We start from the raw sequence: 25,321 nt of genomic DNA, 5'->3' as shown, positions 1-25,321 counted from the left end.
AGGTGTCATTTGTGCAGAGTCTTGAAGAATGGGCTAAAGAGTGGAGTTTGGATGGGAGGAGGAGGGGAGGGAGATAGGACAGCATGACCTAGCCCCTAGGAACACTTTCTGCAGTCTCCTTCATGGGCTGGTGGGTGGGGAGGCACCTCCCTCAGGAGGAAGGGATGGATGGGCCAGGTGGGGCGGGCCAAGGCTATTTTCTTGGCATTTGGACTCAAATTTTAACATGGGCCACAGAGTTTCCTGTATTCCACCACGAACCCATTTTATGGAGGGGTTCGGGGAAGCTCAGTAATTTGTTTGGGGTCACCGGTGACCGTCTCCCTGGCATGCCTTCCTCTTGTGGCTAAGGGTAGCATATGGTTCCCATTTCCTTTCCCGATCCTGGAGATTTGGGGCAAACGCTATTTCAGATTTTCCTTTGGGTCAGAGGGCCTTGTATTGCTATTTCTTTGCAGATGTTTTGCTTTCCCAATAGCTCCTCTCTTTGGACCGGGTTAGAGAGGCCTGACTCCGCAGGCTGCAGGGGTCTTTGCCTGCGTTTCTGTGCCTTCTTTCCTGGACGTTGGGAAAATTTCCTTATGGAATGGGCTTTCCTTCTTTTGGGCTGTGCTAGTTACCCCACTGACCCGATAATAATATGGGGCCTTTTGTGTCTGGCTTCTTTCATGGAATATTTTCAAGGTTCCTACAAGCCATAGAATATACCAGGGCTTTCTTTTTATGGCTGAGTAATACTCCTGTGGGTGGATAGACCATATTTTGTTTCTCCATCGGTTTTTTTCTACCATGAGGGCTCCTTAAGGCCACTTTATTCCTCTGCCTCTGCAGCCCCCAATTAACAAACCTCTGAGCATACGACATTATTTTGTCATTCCATTTGCAGGGAGAGGGTGATAGAAGAAAGATTCTCTGAAATCAATTGGGGATCAGCTTCCTGGAACCAGGTTTTTGGGACTGCCTTAATTTCATCCCCACCTGCTCTTCTTCAGGAATCCAAGCTCCCTTCTAAGCCCATCACCCCCGGGGGCAGTGCACAAGAATTACATAAGTATGATTTTTAGGGAGTCCCTTTTTTAAAAAATTTCTTTTTATTGATTTCGGAGAGTTAGGGAGAGGAGGTGAGAGATACAAACATCAAAGATGAGAGAGAATCATTGATCAGCTGCCTCCTGCACGCCCCCTACTGGGGATTGAGCCCACAACCCGGGCATGTACCCTGACCGGGAATTGAACCTCGACCTCCTGGTTCATAAGTCAGTGCTCAACCACTGAGCCATGTCAGCCGAGCTTCAGGGAGTCTCAATGTCATTTAGGTCCATTCTTTCCAGTCACCATGATATGTCTAGTGTAGGCCCCCAAGTCATTTCACTGGTGTATATTTTGGGACACTTTTTCCAGGTAAGTAAATATACAGAGTAAAGAAAGATCTGGGGCAAACACTATTTCAGATTGTCCTTTGGTAGACCGTGCCCTAACTCAGTGGCCAGGGGTGGCGTCACCTCAGTCTCTCTTGATGCCCATTCAAGCAGCTGAGCATCCTGAAAACTGAGCTGGAGAAGCCCAGAAAAGACCAGCCCCCTCCACCCCTCCCACTTTTGGGGGCCTTAACGATGAGCCAAGCTGTATGCTGGGCACTTTCATATAGAACAGGGGTGGGGAACCGTTTTTCTGTCAAGGGCCATTTGGATATTTATAACGTCATTTGCGGGTCATACAAAATTATCAACTTAAAAGTTAGTCTGAACTGCCCCGGTGAGGTCGGGATGGCCCCGGTGAGGTTGAAACGGCCCCGGTGAGGTAGGGACGGCTCCGGTGAGGTTGAAACTGCCCCGGTGAGGTTGAAATGTCCCCGGTGAGGCTGTAACGGCCCTGGTGAGGCTCAGACGGCCCTGGTGAGGTTGAGACTACTCCAGTGAGGTTGGGATAGATAATGGGGACCAGTATAGACTGATGAACAGGAGTAGATACAGAGGCAGAGCAACATTGAACAGACTGTCAAACTACAGTGGGAAGCCTGGGGAGGGTTTGGGGGGGATTAAGAGATCAACCGAAGGACTTATATGCATGCATATAAGATTAACCAATGGACACAAGACACGAGGCGGTGGGTAGGGGCTGGGGGAATGTCAAGGGGGGGAAAAAAGGAGACATATGTAATACTCTTTGTAATACTTTAAGAAACAAAAATTATTTAAAAAAATAAAATGGGAAAAAAAAAAGTTAGTCTGTTATATTTGGTCAAACATTTAATTAACTCACCCCTCATGCCTTGGCAGGGCCAGACCAAATGATTTTCGGGGCCGGACGTTCCCCACGCCTGATATAGAAGATCGACTGGACAGCTACCCTCAAGGTAGGCCGCGCTAGCTCCATTTTACTGGTGAGAAAATCAAGACTCAGGTCCCTGGAGATCTGTATGGTTTCCTGACAGGCTCTCTTGACCTGGTCATGCTGGCAAAGGTTGCCCATTTTCTCACGGAGTGGACGTCGCCTCCTCCAGGAGGTTATGCATAGAAATAATTTCCGAACGGTTTTGCTCTCTGAAAAAATAAGAGTTTGAACGAGTAGTTTTTTCCTTCGTCCCCGATTGGATCCCTTCCTCAACAAAATGAAAGAAACCTAAGAAGGCATATTTAAAAGGAGGTGAGTGGGTGAGTCTTCGAAGGGAGGACCCACCCCTTGCTCCGGCATTCCCTGCTGGGTGATGTTAATGACCCAAATGAGGAAGGAATGATTTTCGCCGCTGATGTTTTCAGTTTGTAGTGTTGCCGATGAATTTTTTTTTTTTTTTTGATTCAATGATGAAACGTTTTAAGCACAGAGAAAAGCCAAAGTTTTGTTGACTGGCTTGTGTTTTTGGAAGGCTGGACGGAGGCCCAGTAGTTGATGGAAAGAGGGCAGAACAGGGTACTGGCGCTGAAGCTCTGGTGAGCTTCCACGGAACCAACCAGCACTTCTGGGGGCTGGTGACAAGCTGAGCCCTGGGAGCTGAGGAAGGTGGGGGCTTGGTCTCTGTCCCCGAGGAGCTCCCAGGTGAGTGGTCTGAACGGCTGGGGGGTGCTTTGGAAGAGATAAAGGAGTCTAGCATTTTCCGTTTTGAAAAGGAAAGAAAATCCCAAGAGTCTGTGGTGCCCCCACCCCCACCCCCACCCCACCCCATCCTGAAAGCTGTTGGGAAACTATTTTTATGTTGTCTGTTTTTATCCTGTTGGCTTCTGTAAATAGTGGCGAGATGGCAGTGGGAGAGAGAAACATGCTAATTGCAAATTTAAGGGGAGAGAAGGACTGTCCCCTAAGGAAATGAGAGGTAGGGGCGCTGGGAGGCCAAAGTCTTTGTGGCTGGGACATAGGTAGGAAGCAACGGGCAGGAAGGGGCATCGTGGGTGGTGCCTGAGATAAGCCTCTGCTGCCGGAGTTTAAATGGGGAACCAGTGGTTTGAGTGGGGGGCAGGGTGTTGGGGGAAGGACACCTCCCTTATGCTTTCTTAAAGGTACTTGGGGGTTTTACTTAGATTCATCCCAGACAGTTCTCCCACCCTTTAGGTCCAGGTGTGGAGGACAGGGTTCTGGACCCCAGAGCCGCTCCCAGCCCCTCTTTGCCCCTGGCTGGGGTTGCTTTGTGCTGGAGGCTGGGGAAGGAGAGAGGAGAAGCTAGATTGAACATTGCCTCCAAAAGCAGGGAAGAGGGAGGGAGGAGGGCCATGGGTGGGCAGGGTGCCGATGCCTGTGGATTTCTGTGGCTTCTGAGTTGGCCCCCTCTGTCTCTGATTTGCTAAGCTGCAGCATGTTAGAGTCGAAGTCTTTTTCTTCTCATTACAAATTGCAATTCCAGTCTTGCTGCCTCTTGTTTTGGGCCAGTGAAAGATTGGGAGGGATTCAATGAGAGAAGAGGAAGGAAGGAAGGAAGGGAGGAAGGGAGGGAGGGAGGGAGGGAGGGAGATGGTTCCTACCTCCCTTTTCCAAATCCCCCCACCCCACATTCATACTTCCTTACTCTTCAAGGCCACCAGTACACACCTGTCTTTAGATACCTGGCTGCTTGATTGGGGTTCCTCTCCGTGGTGCTTCATCATTGACTGAACAGTAGCTGCCTAGCAACTCTTAAGACAGCTGACCTTCTTGCTCCGTAAGCATCCAGGGCTGCAGGGAACTAGGGCTTCAGGGGTCAGGACACCTGGTTCTTGTTCTGGCCCAGCCCGGAACCTGCTCAGCTGCCTCGGAGAGGTCATTTCACCTTGCTGGGTCGCAGCAACCCCATCTGCAGCCCTGGCGTGCTGATCCTGAAAGCCGAGAGAGCGTGCAGATTGTTATGACACAAACCAGCAAGGATGTGAAATGATATCGTAATTACATTAATTTTGTGAGGAAGTGATGCCTGTGGACAACAGAGGGGAAGATGAAGAGTTAAGTTAGTATGGTGGGATTAGAGATAAAACATTTTTGTTGTAATATAAAATAAAACCAATTGAGGGGCTTGAACTTGATAGCCACTGAAGTGCTTTCTTGGCAGCAGCTTCCATTTGGGGAGCGTATACTGTGTGCAGGGGCCTGTGTCCTGGGTGAGGTGGGTATTGTTCCCAAGGTCACATGGCTAAGAAGAGGGGTTCTGCTGAGCCTGGTCACAAAGTTCTACCTCTCTAGGAGCCTTTGATTTCTCCCAGAGCACCGTGTGATTGTGGGCAAGTCACTCAGACTCTGTACCATCACCAGTGAAATAGGCATGATACAGTACCTAACTCATAAAGTTGTTGTGATGATTAAATGAGGTGGTACATGCAGAGTGCTTAGAATAGCACCTGGCACTTGGCAAGCACTCAGGAAGGCTAGCCATGACTCTTACTGCATCCACAACTGTCGTAGCAGCTGCTACAGTGGTGCAGTTCTTGTGTTGGAAAGTGCTGGTTAGTTTCTTCTCTTCACTCTGTCCTGTTCATCAGTCCTTCCCCATCCTTGATTTTATTTTATTTTTTTAAGATTAAAGAGAGAGACAGAGGAAGAGAGAGAGAGACTTTGGGACTACTGGTTGAGGTGAAGGCTATCTTGTAGCTGCCTGGCAATTTGGCCTGGTTGGGAGCCTAAAGGTGTAGAGAACTGATTGATCATCTGGCAGGGAGCTTAGTAAAGAAGTTTTGTTTAAAAAAAAAAGAAAGAAAGAGAGAGAGAAAGAGGGAAGGGAGGGAGGGAAGGGAGGGAGGGAAGGGAGGGAAGGGAAAGAAAGGTGCTTTAATCCTCATCCAAGGATATGTTTTCTTATTGATTTTAGAGTGAGAGGAAGGGAGAGAGGGAGAGAAACATGTATGTGAGAGAGAAACATCGATTGGTTGCCTTCCCTGCGGGGGATTGAACCTGCAACCGTTTGGTATATGGGATAATGCAGCAACCAACTGAGCCACCTGGCCAGGGTGTGAAGCAGCTTTTCTGTCAATCCTTCCTGTGTCATCTGTCAGTCAGGATACTTGGTTGTAAGTGACAGAACACGGATCCCAAACTAACCTACGCAAAAATGGGAGTTTATTGAGTCATATAGTTACAAACTCCTGTGGTATGTGGGCTTCAGGCATGGCTGGATCCAGGTACCCAAACAATTATCTCCTACCTCAGTTCTTCTCTATCTGTTGCCTCTCTTCCCTCTCAGTCAACTTCATTCTAAGGCCAGGTTCTCCTCAACCCCTGAAACTCTAGAAGTATATCCTCATTGCGCTAAGTTCCACAGAAAGAGACATTATTTTTTGTTTTTTATTCATATTTCTACAAAAACCTTAAAATTAGACTTGGTAGACTGACTTGGATCACACACCTACTCTTGCATGAATCACTTGACCAGAGCAGTTGATGCCCAGTTGACCAGGCTTGAGTCCTACGGGAACCACTGAAGCTGAGGGTGCAGATAGCTCCAGGGACTGACCTTTCACACGAAAGGATGGGTTTCCAGACAGAAACCAGGCCACGGTTATCAGACTAAAGGTGCATAGGCCAGCTAAAGAAAGCTTCTGACTCTCTGAGTGGCCTTGGGATGCATGAAACAAACAATGACCTCTTGCCAATATTTATTGAGTGCCAATAATAATCTAGGAAGTTTTAGAACATGGAGTTCATCAATAAACAAGAGAGGCAAAGCCACAGGTCTCCTAAGTGACATCAGGTCAGTGTCTCCACGCCCAGACCCTGTTCATTGGTTTCCGAGCACCGTGAGACGCGGTGCCTCGGCCCTCTCCCCTCACACAGGCCGTGGTCTCAGGAAGGCAGAAGACTGGGCTCCCCGCGATGAGAGATTTTGGCCCAGCCTGGTCGCAGTATGTGGACATTGCAAGACTGCACCAGTAATTTTCAGTCCCTTCCTGGAGAACTCAGATCCGTTTTAGCTCTGCCTAGTACCTCTGTGTGACTTTGGGCAAGTCATGATACTTTCTGGGCCTTCATTTTCTCTTGGGTGAGATGAAATGGTGGGAGCAGGTGACCACCGATCCCTGGTCTGGGAGGCAACTAACCAGTATCTCTTTCACATGGATGTTTCTCTCTCTCTGTCCCTCTCCCTCACCCTCTCCCTTCCTCTATCTCTAAAATCAATTTTTTAAAAAAGAAAGTATGTCTGTTTTGTTTGTCCAACACATAGTAGGTTCTCAATAATTACTTGATGAGAGAACCTATGGGTGAGTGACTTTTCTTTAGGACCTCCCTGGGCCTGTTTCCCCACATGAGAGAGGATATGGCTAGCCATGCCTGCTATCCCAGGAAGGGTGTCATCCCTGGCTTTGGGGACCCTGCACTGTGTGTGTGTGTGTGTGTGTGTGTGTGTGTCTGTGTGTCTGTGTGTCTCCCCGGCAAGACCTTGGCACCCTCACTGGCTGCTTGCTGCGTTGTGGCTCCCATGGAGGCCCCTGCATTCGGTGAACAGGTGCAGGTTGGAAACGGCCTCCAGGAAATGGGACAGTGCTTCCTGGCAGAGGAAGGAGCGTTTCCCTCCATCCTGGCCCTGAGCCTGGGTTCATCTGCTCCAGGGAGAGTCCGGTTGCTCAATTGTGCTGCCCTGTGAGAGGGCAGGGGAGCTCAGGGCTGGCAGCCAGGGGCGGTGGGGAAGGCCTTCGGGGCTGGGTGAGGGACCCGGGGTTGGGGCAGGAGGCTCAGGGGAGAGGCCTCTTGGCATTTTGTCCAACCTTAGCATCTATGCAGAGAGGTCCTCTTACAATGGGGCCCTGAAATCGAATGCTCTGCAGGCAGTCCCTCCCTCTCCCCCACAGGGGCCCCCGGGAGGGTTACATGACCCTGGCAGAGCCATTAGCCTTGTGTGGTGCATGGTAAGTGCTCATCTGGATGTTAGCGATTGCTGTTGTTATGCACACCATTGTCTTTGTGTACTTTTTCCTCTTTGGGTGTGTTGACAGGTTCTATCAAATCCTCACAGGGCCTGTGACCTTTAGGGTTTGTGACCTCCACTCTTGCAGGGGTCTGTGGCAGAAGTTCCTATTATTGTCAGGCTGAACGCCCAAGGCCTTGCCTGCCAGGCCTCACTGCAGACCAGTGGCCTCCAGGTGGCCTTGAGATCTGAGACCCAGACACACCTGCCCCTGCAGCACACAGGCGCCCAGCTCAGTCCCGGCCGGCGTATATCTCTTCTCCTCCCTCCTCCAGACCTCAATGGCCAAGGCCAAGGCTAGGCCAGGTGCCAGCTTGTCAGGGAGACTGATTAAAGCAGCTTTTCTGGGGGTGGGGTGGGCGGGGGGGTGGGGAGGGGGAGGTTTGGTGTCCTTGGCCTGGAGTGGAAATCAATAAGCAATTGTTTTTCTCTTGGCAAGAAAAGCAAATCTCCGTTAACGTTCTCAGGTGCTGCCAGGTTCGCTTTCTTTTCAGGAACTCTGCCGCCCTGGCAGAGGTGGCTCTGGGTGGGAGGACAGGCCACACGGCCAGGGCTCCAGGAGCCACACAAGAGCAGGCTGGCCCTAGCTGGTTTGGCTCAGTGGATAGAGCATCGGTCTGCAGACTGAAGGGTCCGGGTTCAATTCCAGCCAAGGGCACATGCCCGAGTTGTGCACTAGATCCCCAGTGGGGGGCACGCAGGAGGCAGCTGATCAATGATTCTCTCATCATTGATGTTTCTCTCTCTCTCTCTCTCTCTCTCCCTTCTTCTCTGAAATCAATCAATAAAAATATATTAAAAAAAAAAAACAGGCTGGTCTCTTGGACATCAGTACCTCCTAGGAACATTCTGGAACACAGCCTGGCAGGTAGTAAGCATTGAATAGGCATTTATGGAAATAATAGCTTTTTGATCACTTGACCATGTACCAGGCAGGATATTGAGTGAGGGTTCATTTAATAGTCCTCAGGACTATTGGGTGAGTGCCCATTTTATAGATAAGAACACTGAGGCCGAGAGAGGCTAAGTCACTTGTCCGTGGCGAGCTCAAGCAGTTGAACTTCAGGGGCCCTGCTTTTTCCCTCCTGGGAGACAAGGACCATAAAAGGGATATGTAATGTAATAGCAGCAGGGTCACAGAGAACGTTGAACTTAGGTTTTATTCTTTTTTTAAAAATATATTTTATTGATTTTTTTACAGAGAGGAAGGGAGAGGGATAGAGAGTTAGAAACATCCATCAGCTGCCTCCTGCACACCCGCTACTGGGGATGTGCCCGCAACCAAGGTACATGCCCTTGACCGGAATCAAGCCCAGGACCCTTCAGTCTGCAGGCCGACGCTCTAGCCACTGAGCCAACTGGTCAGGGCGGGTTTTATTCTTTAACTGATAGGGAAGCCAAGACAGGACCACAGTTAAGACTTCTTTCTCAGATATTCTAATACACTCTCCCCCTCTCTCACCCCATAGATAGCCTTATCATCCTAAGTCCTACCATGGCTACAGTTACCTTCTTTCCAATTTTTACTTTTAAAGTAAAGGTACATACAGTAAGCCCCTCCCACCTAGTTTCCCTACTTGTGCAAACCAAGGGAGGCCACTGTTAACCATTTTCTCGTATCCCTTTCCAGAAAAATGCTATGCACATGCAATCATGAACGCACGTATGGCCTTTCCCCCTACGCCAGCGGCAGCATGCTAATGCGTTGGTTCCCCCCCTGTAATAAATGGTGTGTCTTGGAGCTAATTCACATTAGGGTGTGTAGCGTCACCTCTTTTAAAAGAAAAGCATGGTTTTCTCCTGGGGGATGTGCACCTCATCTTCATTTTATTTACTCAGTCCCCTGTGCATGGCCCTTTCAAACCACATTACCAAAACCTTCTCATTTTTTTTTGTGTGTGTGTGTGTATGAGATTGCCTGTAGATAAATACTCGGGTGCGGAATTGCTAAGTCAAAGGTCTGCATTTGGGATTTTGCTAAGTATTGGTGAATTTCTCTTTGTAAGGATGGTGCCAATTCATACTCCCTGTGGCCTCACCAAAAGAGTGTTGTTGCTATTATATTTTTTGTCCTTGTCTATCCCATAGTTGGAAAAAGTGGTTTTCATTGCAGTTTTACGATGATTTGTTTTTTTCATTTTCACTGAGGATATTTTTTCCCATTGGTTTTTAGACAGTAGAAGGTAGGGGGAGGGACAGAGGGAGAAACATAGATTTGAGAGAGAGACATGGATTGGTTGCCTCCCGACCGGGGCCGGGGATCAAACCTACAACCCAGGTACATGCCCTTGACTGGAATTGAACCTGTGACCCTTCAGTCTGCAGGCTGACGCTCTAACCACTGAGCCAAACTGGCTAGGGTTTATTTTACTGATTTTGGGAAAATATACATAACAGGACATTTACAATTTTAATCATTTTTATGCGTATAATTTAGTGGTTTTAGTTAAATTCACAGTGTTGTGCAACCATCATCACTACTTCTAGAATTTTTTTTTATCACCTCAAACAGAAATTCTGTACCCCATAAGCAATGATTCCCTGTTTCCCGCTCCACCAGCCTCTGCTAACCTCTACTCTACTTTCTGTCTCTATGAATTTGCCTACTCTTGGTATCTCATGTAAGTGAAATCATACGGTGTTTGTCTTTTAATATCTAGCTTGTTTCACTTAGCACGTGTCAGAACTTCATTCCTTCTTTATGGCTGAATAATACTGCATTGTATGGTTAGACCACATTCTGTTTATCCACCATCAGTTGATGGACCCTTGGGTTGTTTCTACCTTTTGGCTGTTGTGAGTAGTGCTGCTGTGAACACGAGTGTCTGTGTATCTGTTTGAATCCCTGCTTTCCATTCTTTTGGGTATATACTTAGGGGAAGACTTGCTGGGCCACGCGGTCATTCCGTGTTGAACGTTTTGAGGCCCCACCAAACCATTTTATGGAAGTTTGACTCTGTAATTCTCCTAAGAGCGGCCACGCATCTTGTCACATGATTGGCTTTTTGTTGTTCTTTTCCTGTGAACTCTGTATTCATAAACTGTGCCCGTGTCCGGGCTGGGACACACGGTTATTTCCTCACGGCTGTTCCGTTGGTCTTTCCTCGCTGCATGAGAGCAGGGAGCCCATCTGCCTACATCGCTATCTAAATGGGCTGACATAGAAGCTGTTCCTGAAATACCTCTTTTAGAACGGTCCCAGGAGGGCAAGTGACATTTCTCTGCCCCTCTTCCACTTCCTCCAGGGAGCCCTGGCTTTCTGCTCCCATCTGTACCTTCCTCTTTATCCCCTCACTGCCACCCAGTGTCATCAGGAGATAATTTATTCATAACATCTCTCCACTCAGCACGAAGCTGGCACCATCCACATCTGGGGAGGTGTTCCCCGAGTCCCAGCAGCACCTGTGACAATTGTCCAGCAGAATTGGTTGAGCACGTGAACCAAAGTTTAATAATCTTCCGTCCCAGAGACGGAAGGAATTGACAGTCTTCAGGGAGTGCATCCGTCTTTTTTTTTAATTAACCATTTAAAAATATACAAGGCAGTGGCATTTAGTACATTCACCCCAGTTCCAGAACATTTTCCTCACCCCAAAAGGAAACCCTGTCCCGGTTAGCAGTCACGCCCATTCTGCCCAACACCTCCCCAGTCCTAGGCAGCCACTAACCTCCTCTCTGTCTCTGAGGATTTGCCTATTCTAGGCGTTTTGTATAAATAGAATCATACAGATGTGACCTTTGGGTCTGGCTTCCTTCGCTTAGCATGATGATTTTGAAGTGCATCTAGATTGTAGCACATGCCAGGGTTTCGTTTCTTTTTAGGCCCGAATCGTATTGCATTGTGTGGCTGGGTCCTGTTGTGCTTTGTCCGTTCATCTGTGGATGGACGTGGAGGTTGTATACCTCAGAAAAGAGTTGCTAGGTCTTGTGGTACTTCTCTGTTTAATTTTTTGAGGAACCACCAAGCTATTTTGATAGCCATGTTCTTGACCTCATGTTTGCCTCACATCTGGCAGGCACCAGCCGGGGCCTGAACTAGGAAAACAGCGCCTGGCTCCTTGGGTAACACAAACGCCCTGGCTCCCACTGTCTGGGCACCCATCCTTTGTCCTATGTGGTCCCTGACCCCCACTTGTTGGTTGAGGATCGTGGGCCAGGAGACCCAACTGCTGTGTACGTGGGCTTTGCATTAGGAGACCTTGAACAAAATCCCTTCCCTTCTCTCAGGCCTCAGCTTCTTCGCCTTTTACAGTATGGGGCTGTGACCGCCAACCAGCAGCCTCGTGTGCTTGTGAGATTATGCTGCTGTGCAGATGTTTTGTAAACTGTGAAGTGCTGTTTGAATCATCCCCATGGTGAAGTGATGCAGCCTGGAGGTGTTCCATTTGGCCTACCCAGCGTTCAAAAATATTTGAAAGAATTGCTAATTAAAAAAAAAAAAAATTGTGAGATCTCATCTAACATTCTGGGTTTAGGGCTTTTTTTTGAAGAAAAAAAAACGGGGGGAAACTGGGCAGTACTAGGCCCAGATTCCTGCTTAGCAATAGCTGGCTTGAGCTGGAAATAGCTGCCCCCCTCTGCAGGGGACCTGCGTGCTCTATTTTGGGGTTTTCTCATACTTGGTTCCTTCTGAAATTGAGTTTGGAATTCTTTCGCTTTTTTTTTTAATTATCACCCGAGGGTATGTTTTTATTGCTTTTTAGAAAGAGAGGAACATTGATCGGTTGTCTCCTGTATATGCCCAGACCGGGGATTGTACCCTCAACCTAGGTATGTGCCCTGACCCAGAATCAAACTCACAACCTTTTGGTGTATGGGTTGACACCCAACTAACTGAGCCTCCCGGCCAGGGTGAGTTTGGAATTTTTGTTTTATGTGTGAGGAGGGTCTTTTAAAACAAGGAAATGTGGAATGTTCGTTTCTGTGTAGACTCAGAGATCAGGTTTCGCAAGATTTTTTTAGGATGTCGACCCAGGCCCCAGCCTGAGCCAGCAGCAGGGTGGGCGCTGACCCTTCCTCTCTCTGCAGGTGGCACCGCTGCTCATGGGACTGCCCCGGAGTGTCCTTGTCAGATGAGGTCCGCGCATGCACCATGTCATCATGTGTCTCTAGTCAGCCCAGCAGTGACCCGGCCGCCCCCCAGGATGAGCTGGGGGGCGGGAGCAGCAGCAGCAGCAGCGAAGGCCAGAAGCCTTGCGAGGCCCTGCGGGGCCTCTCGTCCCTGAGCATCCGACTGGGCATGGAGTCCTTCATCGTGGTCACCGAGTGCGAGCCGGACTGCGCTGTGGGCCACGGCCTGGCCCCGGACCCGCTCCTGGAGGCTGATGGCCCAGAAGGCTCCCTCGACGCTGGGTCCCAGGCCCGACCCCACCTCTCCAGTCGCAAGCTGTCCCTGCAGGAGCGGTCCCAGCTGGATGCAAATGGCCGCTGCATCCACCCGGCCCAACCCTCCTCACCCGTGGGCTCCCCGCAGTCCTCGCCACGGCTGCCCCGGCGGCCCACCGTGGAGTCCCGCCACGTCTCCATCACTGGTATGCAGGTGCGTGAGCGACAGCTGGGCCCGGGGTCTCCATGTTAGATCGGCTCCCTCAGAACATTCCCAGTGCAACCAGCTGACTGGGGAGGTGACCCCAGGAAACCCAGGTGGGGAGGGAAGCGAGAGGGGAGGAAGTCAGCTAAGGATGCAGTTATGGAGCTGGTTGCCAGGGGGGAACATGGGAGGCAGGTAGAACTAAGTCTGAGTTATCCCACCTGAGGGCAGGGGAGCGAGGCCGGGTGGGTGACCTGCCCTGAGTGTGAGCAGAGCATCTGGGGGCCAGAGAGAGCCTCTTGCAAAGAGATGCATGTGCTGGTGGTTGGATTCGTGTGGGGGGCTCTGACCTGGGGGTGGCAGGTCCCTGAGAGGCCTCATGGCCTTACAGCCTGGCCCCCCTGGCTGGGTGGTTTGCCGGCGCCAGGCACTGCGCTCAACACTGTGTGTGCATTTCTCATCCGATCCTTGCTGTGAACTGCTGGGAGGTAGATCAGAACTCAGATCCCCACCAGGTTCACGGGCCCTGCGTGATCTGACCCGTCTCTTCTCCTGCCCCATCTCCTGCCTTTCTGCTGGCGACTCACAGACCTCCATCCACACTCACTTCCTTATATTCTTCAGGTAGCTAAGCTTCTTGCCTTCCCTAGGCCCATAGCTTTGCCGTCTCCTCTGCTTGGAACTTCTCCCGTCTTTGCAAGGTCACCTCCATCTGACATCCAAGTCTCTACTCAAATGTCACCTCTGAAAGGCCCAAGACTACCCTCTCTAAGCAGCCTGTCCTTTTGCCCTGTTGACTCATCACCGTTATGTCTTGTGTTTGTTTAGTTGCTTATGGCCTGTCTCCCCCCAGCTAGAATGTAAGCTCCGTAGGGACGGTCTTGTTCCTCATTGTGTCCCCAGCACTCACCTCACACAGTGCCTGGCACGTAGTAGGAGCTTGAAAATGTTTGTTGAAGGAAGGAATGAATTTAATTGGGAGAAGCCTGGAAATCAGGAATGGCTTTTATAAAGGGGCTGATATTTAACTACATTTTGAGGGCCATCACCCCAATCAAGATCACAGGCTTTGCCAGCACACCCAGCGATGCATCCCTCCCCCCACTTCACTTTCCCACATAACCGCTGACCTGGTGTTTTTGTTTATTTTAAAAAATATTTTTATTGACTTCAGAGAGGAAGGGAGAGGGAGAGAGATAGAAACATCAATGATGAGAGAGTCATTGATTGGCTGCCTCCTACATGCCCCCTACTGGGGATGGAGCCCGCAACCAGGGCATGTGCCTTTGACCGGAATCGAACCAAGGACCCTTCAGTCCACAGGCCGATGCTCTATCTACTGAGCCAAACTGGGTAGGGCCTACTGACCTGGTTTTTATCATCATAGATTAATTTGCAAGTTCTAGGATTTTATGCAAGTGGAATTGTTTAAGCACGTAGTCTTTTTTAGCTTAGCTTCTTTCACAGTCTAATGATGCTGAGGTTTGTCCACGCTGTTGCAGACACCAGTAGTTCCTTCCTCGTTATTGCTAAACAGAACTCCGCTGTTCAGATATGCCCCAGCTTGTTGGATGTTTGGGTTGTTTCCAGCTTTCGGCTTTTCCAAATAAAGCTGTCGTTAACATTTGTACACAAGCCTTTGCCTGGATATGTGTTATAATTTCTCATGGGTAAATGCCTAGGAGTAGAATGGCTGGATCATATGGTAAATGTATGTTAAGATATTGCCAAACTGTTTTCTTTTCTTTTTTTAATATATATTTTATTGATTTCAGAGAGGGAGAGAGAGAGAGAGAGAGAGAAAGAAACATCAATGATGAGAGATAATCATTGATCGGCTGCCTCCTGCACGCCCCTACTGGGGATCGAGCCCTTAACCTCGGCATATGCCCTGACTGGGAATTGAACCGGTGACCTCTTGGTTCATAGGTCGTCGCTCAACCACTGAGCAACACCAGCCAGGCCCCCCAAACTGTTTTCTAAAGAGGCTGCACCGCCCTAGCTGGTTTGGCTTAGTGTATAGAGTGTCAGGCCTCAGACTGAAGGGTCCCAGGTTCGATTCTAGTACCTCAGTTGCAGGCTCAATTCCCGGGGCATGTGCAGGAGACAATCAATTAATGTGTCTCTCTCACATTGATCTATCTCTCTCTCTCTCTCTCCCCTCCACTCCCCACCTCTCTTCCACTCTCTCTCAAAATCAATGGAAGAATATGCTTGGTGTGGATTAAAAAAATAAAGAGGCTGCACCTTTTAAATTCCCACCGGCAGTGTATGAAGGTTCTATATGCCTTAAATTCTTTGGTCAGTCTTCTTGATTTTAGCTAATCTATTGGGTGTGGTTTAAATTTCTATTTCTCCATTGATTAATGCTTCTTAGTCATGTGTATCTTCTTTGGAGAAATTTTTTCCAAATCTTTTGCCTATTTTTATTTTTTAAAAATATATATTTTATTGATTTCAGAGAGGAAGGGAGAGGGAGAGAGATATAGAAACATCAGTGATGAGAGAGAATCACTGATCGGCTACCTCTTACACGCCCTGTATTGGGGATCGAGCCTGCAGCCCAGCATGTGCTCTTGACTGGAATTGAACTCAGGACCATGCTCTATCCATTGAGCCAAACTGGCTAGGGCTCTTTCACCTATTTAAAAAAATATATTGGGTTGTCTTCTTATTAATGAGTTGTGAGAGTTCTTTATATATTCCGGATACCAGTCCTTTGTCTGATATATGTGTTGCGAATAGTTTTTTTAGTGTGTGGCTTGCTGTTCATTTTCTTTAACAGTATCTCGAAGAGCAAAAGTTTTAATTTTGATGAAGTCCAGTTTGTGATTTGTTTCCTTTTATGTTCTGTACTTTTTATATATTATCTAAGAAACCTTGTCCCAGGGGCACGTCTTGTATCATTTTACATTTCTATAGGACAGCGTGGTCATGGATTACTTGTTTAATTTAAGCAAGTAATTTAAATTAATTTAAAGTGAACTTTTTATAAGTGGGTACAATCTTTTAAAGATGGCTGTTAAGGGAGTCCAAACTGTTTGATTACGTATTTGCAGTGTCCAAGAGCTGCTGCTAGAAGTCGGGACGCTGGCCACCCTGTGGAGGGGCCGGTGGCTGGGGATGCTTCTGGAGGGCTGGGAATGCCCTCTTTCTTTCTTTTCTTTAAAATTTAAAAAAAATATGTTTTTGTTGATTTTAGAGAGAGAGAAAGGGAGAGGGAGAGAGAGATAGAAACACCCATGAGAGAGAAACATCGACTGGCTGCCTCCTGCCCTACTGGGGATGGAGTCCACAACCCGGGCATATGCCCTGACCTGGAATCGAACCAGCAACCTCTTGGTGCTTGGGTCGGTGTTCAGTTCACTGAGCCAGCTGGGCAATGCCCTCTTTCTTGACGTTTGTGACAGGTTTATCTAGTTGCAAACTTACAGTTCATGTTCTGTGTGTTTCTGTTTACTTTCCAGGATTGTGTTCAGCTGAACCAGTACACACTGAAGGATGAAATTGGAAAGGTAAGTATCCTAGGAGCCAGGATGTCTCAGATACTGTGTGTGTGTGTTGGGGGGGAGGGGCAGCCATCAGAGCTGGGAGTAGGAGAGGAGTCCTTGGAGGCAAGGGTGCGGGCCAGGTTTTGGGATCAGGGTCTTATTTTTATATCATAATACTAATGTGTTTCTGCAAAAGCACAGAAAGTGTCCAGAGAAATCCCCTATCACTACGGTGATAGTTATAGCATCCCCATATTAGTGTTGCTTTATTCTCCCCTAAGGTACTCTCACATCTGTTTTTGCTTTTGTTTCAGCCAATGGGCAGTATCGTTACAGGGGTCAAAAACTCACCCGCCACTAGAAGGGGTCAATGGGGGAAGGATGGGGGACATCTGTAATACTTTCAACAATAAAGATGGATTTTTAAAAAGCTCACATGCCAATAGAGAGCTAATATAAATGAGCAGAGCATCCTAGGTATAGCAGCCGGGAGTGGTGAGGTCTATGGAAAAACTAACATATGGCAATGATTATTGGCTTCATATGGTCAGATCGTCTGAGGCTGGGAATCTAGATTCTTATATCCAGTCTTTCTGTTTTGGCAACTAATTCAAACTTTCTAAAAACTATAGGTCCAACAAAATGCAATTGCAGGGAAGATTTGGCAGATCATAATTTTTTATTGTGTGTCATGGTCATCTCCCTTTATCCAGGGCTCCTATGGCGTGGTCAAGTTGGCCTACAATGAAAATGACAACACCTACTATGTGAGTATTCACATCCCTCTCCACCCCCATCCTTGTCCAAAGACAAAGACCTCCTTTTCTTATTTATTTATTCATTTTTTGTTAATCTTCACAAGAGGATATTTTTCCATTGACTTTTTAGAGAGAGGAGAGAGAGGAACATCAATGTGAGAGAGACACACCGATTGGTTGCCTCCCACCCGCGCCCTGACCAGGGCTGGAGATGGAACCTGCAATGGAGATACATGCCCTTGACCGGAAATGAACCTGGGAGCCTTCAGTCTGTGGTCCAACGCTCTATCCACTGAGCCAAACAGGCTAAGACAAGACCTCCTTTTCAGCACTCAGCTTCCTGGAAGGTTTTCTTAGCTGTTGTGTCATTTTATTGTTAGGTCACGTCCATTTTGTGCATTAGGAAGGAAGTGGTATTTCTGTTTTACAGATGGGGACATAGGGAGGTGAAGGGATGGCTTAGGAAGAATGAATGAATGAATGAATGAATGAATGAAAGCAGCAGACGTCTCATATCCTTACTCTGGGCTGCCATTTCTACATCCTCCATAGCCCTAAGAACCAGGAGGTAGTGAGCCAAACAGCCCTTGTAGCTGAGGCTTTGGAGTCAGTCCAATGTGGGTTCAAATCCTGCCTCTCTCGTGTGCCAACTGCGTGACCTTGAGCAAGTGGCATAACTGCTAAACCTCACTTTTCCCACGTGTCAAACAGCCAGTCCTGCCCCATCTCCCCAGCTCACTCACGTCTCGTTCAGTGGCGGTGAAGCCCATGGCTTGTGCCCTTTTAGCTGGGGAAGCTGACCTGGAGCCCTGGAAGCACCCTCAGGGCTGGAGGGACCCTGGGAGGCCAACCTCCACAGAACCTGCTGATGTTTGACCCCCCCCCCCCCCCCCCCCCGGGTCACACCATTGTCCCCAGACAGCCAGGGAGCCAAGACCTGGGGCAAGCCTACGCGAGGAGGGAACTCTCCCCGCCGCTCTCCTCTGCGCTTTAATCAGGACGCGGGGTCTTTTCTCCCACAGGCGATGAAGGTGCTATCCAAAAAGAAGCTGATCCGACAGGCCGGCTTTCCACGTGAGTCTGGGGGGCCCTTTCTCTTAGGTGCAGGGCCTGGGGCAACACAGAGACGGTCCCACTGAATGGTGTCCCCTACAAGAGGGTGCACTGGGCGGACACCCCAGAGACAGCGCTGGGCCTCCTACTGAGGTTTTGAAATTCATTTTCATGAATAAAAGGTATTTAACATAATGTAGGTTACAAAGTCAAAAAATCCATTAGAGGAAAAGTTTGTCATTTCCTCAAAAAGTTAAACATGGAGTTCCCATCTGAGCCAGCAGTTCCACTTCTAGGAATGAAAACACACGTTCCCACCAAAGCTTGTACGTGAATGATCGTAGAAGCACCATTTGTAATAGCCAGAAAGTGGAAACAGCCCAGATGTCTGTCAACAGATGAATGGGTAAATGAAATACTACTCAGCCTTCAAAAGAAATGAGGCACGATTCATACGGTCACACAGATGACCTTGAAAACATGACGCCGAGTGAAAGAAGCCAGGCACAGAAAGGTCACGTGGCGTGTGATTCTACTTCTGTGAAATGTCCAGAATAGGCAAATCCATAGAGAAAGCAGATTGCTGGTTTCCAGGGGTTGAGTGTAAGGGGATTTGGGGAAGACTGCTAATAGGTATGGGGTTTGGGCGGGGGGCGGGGGGGCATGAAAATGTTCTGGATTAGATGGTGGTGATGGTTGCACAACCTCACGAATGTACTAAAAACCATTGATTGACAGGTTTCAAAATGTTGAATTAAAAAAATTTAAGTACCATGAAGTATTGGAACTAGATCTACCAGAAAAGTACAGGAGGGCGTATAGTGGAGAACAGTGGTTCTTGCTGTACGCCTCCACCTCCCTCAGGCAGCCCACTTCTCGCTCTTTGAGGAGCTGGTAATGGCGGCCTGTGGTCAGATGATAGACCCGCATGTCGGTGTATCAGGCTGCTCCCCGCCAGCATTGCTGGGCAGAATGTCAGCGTGGGCCACAGAGAGAACACAGATAAGAGAAAAGATAAACCTCATCCTATCACAGGACCCTGGTTTATCCTGCTCCTCTGAACTCCAAGTCAGATAATATCTTATGCCATTACTTCTTGATTTATCCTTTTTTGTTGTTGTTAATCCTCACCTGGGGATATAGTTTCTATTGTTTTTTTTTAGAGAGAGTAGAAGGGAGGGAGTGGGGGGTGGGAGAGAGAGAGAGAGAGAGAGAGATTGTTTGGTTGTCTCCCGTGCACACCCTGACTGGCACAAGGATAGAACCTTCCATCCAGGTACATGCCCTTGACTGGGAATTGAACCCAAGACCCTTTGGTGCTCAGGCCGAAGCTCTAACCACTGAACCACCGGCCAGGGCCGATGTATCCGTTTTTGACATCTACCTCTGACTTCCTCCGAAGTCCTTTTCTAACCTCCCTTTCCCAACCAGCCGATGTAATGTTTAGCTCCTCTCTTGTTACCTACATTAGTCACTTGCCTCCTGTTCCAGCAGGTGTAGCCAGTGCTTCCTGACTCCTTGCTTTGCAAGGGGAGTTTGTTAGTGCCCTCCCTCCCTTTCCCTTCGAACTCCCCTTCACACCCCACTTCTGACACCTGTACCTCGCTTTCACTTTTCCAAACACGGTCACGTCCAGGTCTAGTTCTGTGACTCACGCTTCGATGCTGGCTTCCATAGGGTGTGCCACATTATGAGTTTTAACCTCTTTCCAGCATTGTGGCCTTTTGACTGTCAGTCATCACAGGGCCAAGCACTGAACTATGGCATCGTTTTTTTTTTTCCTAAAAAATATGGAACGCTTCACGAATTTGCATGCCATCCTTGCACAGGGGCCATGCTAATCTTCTCTGTATCGTTCCAATTTTAGTATATGTGCTGCCAAAGCGAGCACGTGGCATCATCTTTTTTTATTTTTTGTCTCATCGGCTCTTACATCTTTTCCTATTTCTGACTTCATTTTCTACCTCTGGTGTTTCAAGAGTTAAGTAGATGAGGGGTAATGTTTTTGAGTCCCAGAGAGAGGAGCAGGGATTGACTCACCCTGATACGGTGAGATTGCCAAGCCAGACCCCAGCCTTCTTCTCTCCATCCCTCCGTGGACTCCTGGCTCTCTCTGGAGCCTGGGATGGGAAGGAGGGGATTCACAGAAGGCTGAGCAACAGGTCCGTGGTTCCAGCCTTGCTGATTTTCAGCAGCAGAAGAAACAGATGAGGAGGAAGCTGTGTGAAGCCCCTGGTGGCATCAGCCACTCCAGTCCCGTCCCTGAGATGGTTTGTGTCTTCTCCAGGTCGCCCCCCGCCCCGAGGCACCCGGCCAGCCCCAGGGGGCTGCATCCAGCCCAGGGGCCCCATTGAGCAGGTGTACCAGGAAATTGCCATCCTCAAGAAGCTGGACCACCCCAACGTGGTGAAGCTGGTGGAGGTGAGGTGGGGGCGGGGGGAGACAGACACCTGGGAGGTCTGGCTCTGTTATTACCCAAATGCCACATCGCTATTCTCCAGGGAGAGCCACGGCACCTCTGACAGCTTATTGCAGGACTGAGTAGTAATTAGAAGAGAGGCGTAATTTTACTTTAAAAAAATACCTTTATTGATTTCAGAGAGGAAGGGAGAGGGAAATAGAGATAGAAACATCAATGATGAGAATCATTGATTGGCTGCCTCCTGTGCACCGCCTACTGGGGAATCAAGCCCACAACCCGGGCTTGTGCCCTGACCAGGAATCCAACCGTGATCTCCTGGCTCATAGGTTGACACTCAACCATTGAGCCACATGGGCTGGGCATAGGTTCACATTTTTTGCAAATTTTTGTTGTAGTTAATGTCTGGCTTAAGAGAAGACGACTGGATTCTGGTATCTGCTACTTTCAACCTGTTGTGGTATCATGTGTCCTGCGGTTTCTGAAAAGGTGGAAATAGTGATCAGATGGAAGCAGAGGCCGTGAGAGAAGGAGAGAGAGAAAGTGCTGTGGCCTGTCCAGGCTGGGAGGCGTCATGTCCTGCTGGGGTTGGGGAGAAGGGGGACAGGATTTGAATTTTCACCTCAAGGACCCATTTAGTTGTCTCCCAGGAGACAGGTGGGGTTCTTATTCAACCTGAGACATTTCTCAGGGAGGAATTTGCCCCCTCCCTTTTGAAACCTTTCTGGGTGTTTTAGACCCTTGAGAGTTTGGACCCTTGTGGTCGTGTTGGATGCTGCTTCCTCCCCATTCATGTCTTTCTTCTCTCTTCCTCTCCCTGCTCCTGTCTCCGCCTGTTCCATGTGGCTGTGCCAACAGGTCCTGGATGACCCCAATGAGGACCATCTGTACATGGGTAAGACTTGAGCCCTTGCCTTCTGCCACCCTTGCTCAGGTAGCTGTGACTGCCAAAGCCGTGGCATACTCTTGAGGCAGCCCCTGCCCCTGCCATCTCCCTCCAAGGACAGCTTCTTCTTTCCCATTTCAGCTGGGCCCCACAGCGAGCCCCACAGAAAGCCACGCCCCTGATTTGAAGCAAGAGGTGGCAGGGAGTTCTTGCTGGGGCTTTCTTTATCTGCATGTCCTATTCGTTCACTTGCAAGTGTTTATTGAGCAACTACTATCTGCTGGGTACTATTCTACGCACTGAGGATGCCGTGATGAGGAAAGATGAGGCCCTACTCTTAGGAAGCTGACATTCTAGTTGGGGATGACAGTCAACACCTAAATAAGCCAGATAGTCAACTTCACACAGATGCTCTGAAGAAGGTTAAATAGGGTGATAGGAAGATGGAGGGCCCCCTTCAGATAGGAGCTAACCAGTAAGCACCTGATTGTCAAGGGTACGGCCCTGTTACATCTGGGGAAGAGCATTCCAGGAAGAGGGAGCAGCAGGCACAAAGGCTGGTGGGAGCTTTGTGTGTTTGAACAAAAATGTGGCCGGGGCAGAGTAAGCCAGAGAGAATAGGTGGGGGTGAGGGTGAAGGGTATGGGAGACCATGATGGGGCATTTGGAGCCTTGGGAGGAGGGGCACAGAGGGCCTAGGCACTGCACGTGGAAATGGAAGGTCTTGGGCGTGTCTTCAGAAGCCTCATTTAAAAAAAAATGGTGAGGACCTTGGGCAGCTCTCAGCGTAAAGGCTGATGAAGGAAAGAAGGGCAGGACTAGTTCAAAACTGAACAGCAGGCTGTTGGGCTCCTGAGTAGGTGATTGACAGGTCACATGTCCAGATAATGTTTGGCTTGGGTAGGCATTCATGAGAGTGGTGCCCATAGGGTTTTTCACTTAAAAAAATTTTTTTTTAATTTCAGAGGGGAAGGTAGAGGGAGAGAGAGAGAAACATCAATGATGAGAGATAATCATTGACCGGCTACCTCCTGCACGCCCCCCATTGGGAATCGAGCCTGCAACCTGGGCATCGAGCTCACAGCTGGGCGTGTGCCCTGACCCGGAATGGAACCCTGAGCTCCTGGTTCCTGGGTTGATGCTCAACCATTGAGCCACACCAGCCGGGTGTTTTTCACTTGTTAAGATGGTGGTGTGACAAGGAGCCAGGCTGACCTTTGGTATTTGATTCTAGTGGTTTTGGAAATTGTTCCAGGATAACCCGTGAGGCCCGTAGGGAGGTATCAACAAGGGTCCTGCAGCTGCAGGCCAGACCCCAAAGGGTGGAAGACATGACCAGCATTTCTAGAGGTTAGAAACGTCCCACCCACCGCTCAGCCGCAAGCGTGGTTCAACTGTGAGCGACTGAAAATAGACCTGTTTCAGCAGGCCAGCTTCCCCCACACCAGCTGATTTATGGTGCTTGGGTGGGAGGGAGGGAGGCGCAGAAATTCATGAGGCAGTTCTTGAGAGTTGAGACTTATATAACCAAGGCAGGCAAGGCCAGAGCTGGGGGACCCGCGCTCCTGTCTGTGGCTTTACCTTCAGTTCTGCTGCCTAGGCTTTTAGCCACAGTCTGAAGCCAGGGCGGAGCTGCCCTACCTCTGTTTTGCTCGATGCTGGTTGATGAACTTAAAAGATAGGAAGGGGCCTTGGGGGAGGCAAGTTCCTTTTCTGGTTCGAACTTTTAAGCCTTGCTTTTGTCTGAGGCTTTGGCCCTTTCTCCTCGGCCACCTCAGCCCTTGGAGAGCTTTGAAAAACTTTTTGGTTTCTTCCATACATTGACTCCGATGTGGGTAGGATGATTCTAGAACAACAGACAATTCCATCTCTACTTGATTTTGAAACTCGCTATGCTATGTTTTCACTTCCTAAAGTATAGCTTCGTATTCCCAGTTCTGTTTGTCCAAGCAGAACAAAATTAAAATAATTATACCACGTCACTCAGTAATTCCAGTCCAGGGTATATACTCAAAAGAACTGAAAGTAGTTTTCCATGTAAATACTTGGACACGAATGTTCACAGCAGCATTCTTCACACCAGCCAAAGAGCAGAAGCAACCCAAATGTTCATCAACTGATGAATGGATAAGTACAACGTGATCTGTCCACACAATGGAATAGTATGCAGCCATGAAAAGTAACTGGGTATTGATAAATGCTACAACATGGATGAAAACATTGTGCTGAGTGACAAAGCCAGACGCAAAGAGTCACTGTTGTAGGATTCCCTATGTTGGAAATGTCCAGAATAGGCAAATCCATAGAGACAATGCAGATTAGTAGTTGCCAGGGGCAGTTTCCATATACCCTGGGCTGGGAAGAAACTGACACGGTGTGAAGCCTGTGCGTGTCCTGTGTGAATGTGGGTTCAGAAGGGCTCTGTTAGGTAGCTCGAAGTCTTGGTTTGACTCGAGAGTCAGGAAGGGTCCGAGGGCCATCTGCACCGAGTGCTGAGTTGGAGCAATTTTACCAACTATTCTTGGTCTGTAACCTGACACAGCCCAGCAGCTTGGAGAACTGGGGAGGGGCTGTTGAAACCTGTTCATGCTAGTTTCTTTCTTGAATTGAAACGTTCCTAGGGTTTTTAAGACCCCTGGGGCTATTCTTTGGGCTTAAGTAAATCGACATTGGGATTTCGTCCCTTTAGACCAGTGGTTCTCAACCTTCCTAATGCCGTGACCCTTTAATACAGTTCCTCATGTTGTGGTGACCCCCAATTTCATTGTTACAAATTGAATATAATTAAAGCATAGTGATTCATCACAAAAACAATATGTAATTATATATGTGTTTTCCGATGGTCTTAGGCGACCCCTGTGAAAGGGTAGTTCGACCCCCAAAGGGGTCGCAACCCACAGGTTGAGAACCGCTGCTTTAGACTGACACAGTTTAGCATCAGTCATATCCCTGGGACCCCGCCTGTCTCCTGTCTCCCTGCTTTGTTTTCTCTGGGTATCTGATGGGTAGACGTACAGCCAGGTTGGGGTCCTAGGACATCAGAAATCTCTGACCCTTAGCCTCCTGAGGGGAACACAGAAAAGGAGGACATAGAGCGGCTTGGTTTAGTGGGCTGTTTCTTGCTCCAATCCCACTGTTAGTTCCCGTGCTTCTCGGTGTTTTTAGGGGTGGTTGGGAGGAGAGGATGATGGCGAGGAAGATGGATTTCCAGTTTCCAATGTAACCATTTCCCCCTTCTCTTCCCTGCAGTGTTTGAACTGGTCAACCAAGGGTGAGTGTCCCCAGCCCTGGCCGGGCTGCTGCCCAAAGCTTCTTGGGCTGGTGAAGCGGAGCGAGGTGATGCTGGGCTCCGCACTGAGAGAAAGCAAAGGCTGGTGTCGGTTCTGCTTCTCACGCGTGTGTCGACCTTTCAGGCCTGTGATGGAAGTGCCCACCCTCAAACCGCTCTCTGAAGACCAGGCCCGTTTCTACTTCCAGGATCTGATCAAAGGCATTGAGTACTGTAAGTGGGGCCTGTGAGAGGAGCCTCTCCCAGGGCTGGGCAGGAAATGGGGAGTTTCTAATTTTCCTCCGAGAGCTCAAGGAGGTGGGCGGGAAACAGAATTGTCTGAGATGCAGAGCCAGGGAAGCTGCAGAGAACCCGCCAGTGGCCATGCCGCTGGCAGCAGAAACTCCATTCCTGCCACCCAGGAAAATTAGGAGCAAGGGCAAGAGTGTCCTGGTAGGGGCTCTACTTCTATTGTCCCTTATGCTCAACAACCCTGAGAAGGGGATCCAGTTTATCTCCTGGGACCTTTGTTTTCTCATCTGTAAAATGGGAATAAAGT

At 48.9% G+C, this 25,321-nt stretch overlaps 1 protein-coding gene and 1 non-coding gene across 7 annotated transcripts in view; one reads left to right on the top strand and one right to left on the bottom strand.

Annotated features, from left to right (window-relative positions):
• Window positions 1-25,321, top strand: part of CAMKK2 (calcium/calmodulin dependent protein kinase kinase 2) — a 46,439-nt gene that overhangs the window by 2,235 nt on the left and 18,883 nt on the right. For all 6 annotated transcript variants that reach the window (XR_011469057.1, XM_070399971.1, XM_070399972.1 and 3 more), the window contains exons 2-10: window positions 2,280-2,356; window positions 12,386-12,896; window positions 16,355-16,402; window positions 17,092-17,145; window positions 18,159-18,210; window positions 20,477-20,610; window positions 21,467-21,503; window positions 24,744-24,765; window positions 24,908-24,996. Coding sequence is in view for 5 of the 6 variants with exons in the window: in XM_070399971.1 (XP_070256072.1) it covers window positions 12,450-12,896; window positions 16,355-16,402; window positions 17,092-17,145; window positions 18,159-18,210; window positions 20,477-20,610; window positions 21,467-21,503; window positions 24,744-24,765; window positions 24,908-24,996 (883 nt within the window). In the remaining variant the exon portion in view is untranslated. The remainder of the gene's footprint in view (window positions 1-2,279; window positions 2,357-12,385; window positions 12,897-16,354; window positions 16,403-17,091; window positions 17,146-18,158; window positions 18,211-20,476; window positions 20,611-21,466; window positions 21,504-24,743; window positions 24,766-24,907; window positions 24,997-25,321) is intronic.
• Window positions 19,974-20,080, bottom strand: LOC138998203 (U6 spliceosomal RNA). Its single transcript, XR_011469076.1, has one exon. It is a non-coding gene; the product is annotated as a U6 spliceosomal RNA (small nuclear RNA).

Source organism: Myotis yumanensis, unplaced genomic scaffold (genome assembly GCF_028538775.1).
Source record: "Myotis yumanensis isolate MYYU_CA2020_CCGP unplaced genomic scaffold, mMyoYum1.0.hap1 SCAF_19, whole genome shotgun sequence".
In the NCBI taxonomy this organism is placed as follows: Eukaryota; Metazoa; Chordata; class Mammalia; order Chiroptera; family Vespertilionidae; genus Myotis; species Myotis yumanensis.
This window is presented reverse-complemented; position numbering and strand designations above follow the sequence as displayed.